The sequence below is a fragment of the Helobdella robusta genome (genome assembly GCF_000326865.2).
Source record: "Helobdella robusta unplaced genomic scaffold HELROscaffold_48, whole genome shotgun sequence".
Lineage (NCBI taxonomy): Eukaryota > Metazoa > Annelida > Clitellata > Rhynchobdellida > Glossiphoniidae > Helobdella > Helobdella robusta.
The window spans coordinates 941,564-942,755 of NW_008705215.1; the positions used below are offsets into that span (position 1 = coordinate 941,564).

General features: G+C 34.6%; 1 protein-coding gene across 1 annotated transcript in view; it reads right to left on the reverse strand.

The window, feature by feature from the left end:
- Positions 1-1,192, reverse strand: part of HELRODRAFT_178532 (hypothetical protein) — a gene marked incomplete at both ends in the record, with an annotated part of 15,090 nt that overhangs the window by 13,203 nt on the left and 695 nt on the right. Inside the window, one exon of the mRNA XM_009026616.1 lies at positions 546-747. Within this exon, the coding sequence (XP_009024864.1) occupies positions 546-747 (202 nt within the window). The remainder of the gene's footprint in view (positions 1-545; positions 748-1,192) is intronic.

The window sequence follows — 1,192 nt, forward strand, 5'->3', positions numbered from 1 at the left end:
CGCTTGGTCTGACTCTATGTGTCTTAAACTTAATCCTTCTAAGTTTGAATTAATTTGTTTTAATAAATCTAACACTCTATTACTATTCCTCCTATTATCTTACCTGATTCTAAAACTCTTGATGTCTCTCATAAGTTTCGTAGTCTAGGTTTTATCTTTGATTCTACTATGTCTCTCTCTTCTCAGATTAATAGTGTTGCTAGAAGCTCTTACTTTCATCTACGTAGAATAAAAAAACTTTTGTCTTTTCTTGATGATCCTACTCTTCTCCTTTTTGTTACTTCGTTAGTCTTATCTAGGATTGATTATTGTAACTCGCTCTACTATGGTCTTCCTGACTCTATACTCTATTATTTATGTAAAGCTTTTAACTTTGCTGCTCGTCTAGTTGCTCGTGCCCCTTTCTTTTCTCATATATCTCCATATCTTGTTCTCTTGCACTGGCTACCTATAAAATATAGAATAACTTTTTAAAATTTGCACGTTTATGTATAAGTCTCAATCTAAATTATTTTCTAAGTATTTATCAGATATATTAATTGAACCTAAACGCCCCGGTTTACGATCGTCTTCTTCTTGTCGCTTCTTCTTAACTCGTGTTAAACACTCGTTTGCCAAATCTCCTTTTGCTTTTTCTGGTCCTTTTCTCTGGAACTCTCTACCTACTTCTCTGACTACTTCTCCATCACTTGCGAAGTTCAGAGTGGATCTCAAGACCCATCTGTTTTCAAAATTCATTGAGGAGCGCTGTTGAACATCGCGGAAATAGCGCTTTATAAGGGAATTGATTGATTGATTGATTGAACCTAAACGCCCCGGTTTACGATCGTCTTCTTCTTCTCGCTTTTTCTTAACTCGTGTAAGACACTCTTTTGCCAAATATGCTTTTGCTTTTTTTAGTCCTTTTCTCTGGAACTTTCTACCTACTTCTCTGACTACTTCTCCATCACTTGCGAAGTTCAGAGTGGATCTCAAGACCTATCTGTTTTCAAAATTCATTGAGGAGCGCTGTTAACATCGCCGAAAAAGCGCTTTATTGATTGATTGATTGATTGATTGATTGATTGATTGATTGATTGATTGATTGATTGATTGATTGATTGATTGATTGATTGATTGATTGATTGATTGATTGATTGATTGATTGATTGATTGATTGATTGATTGATTGATTGATTGATTGATTGATTGA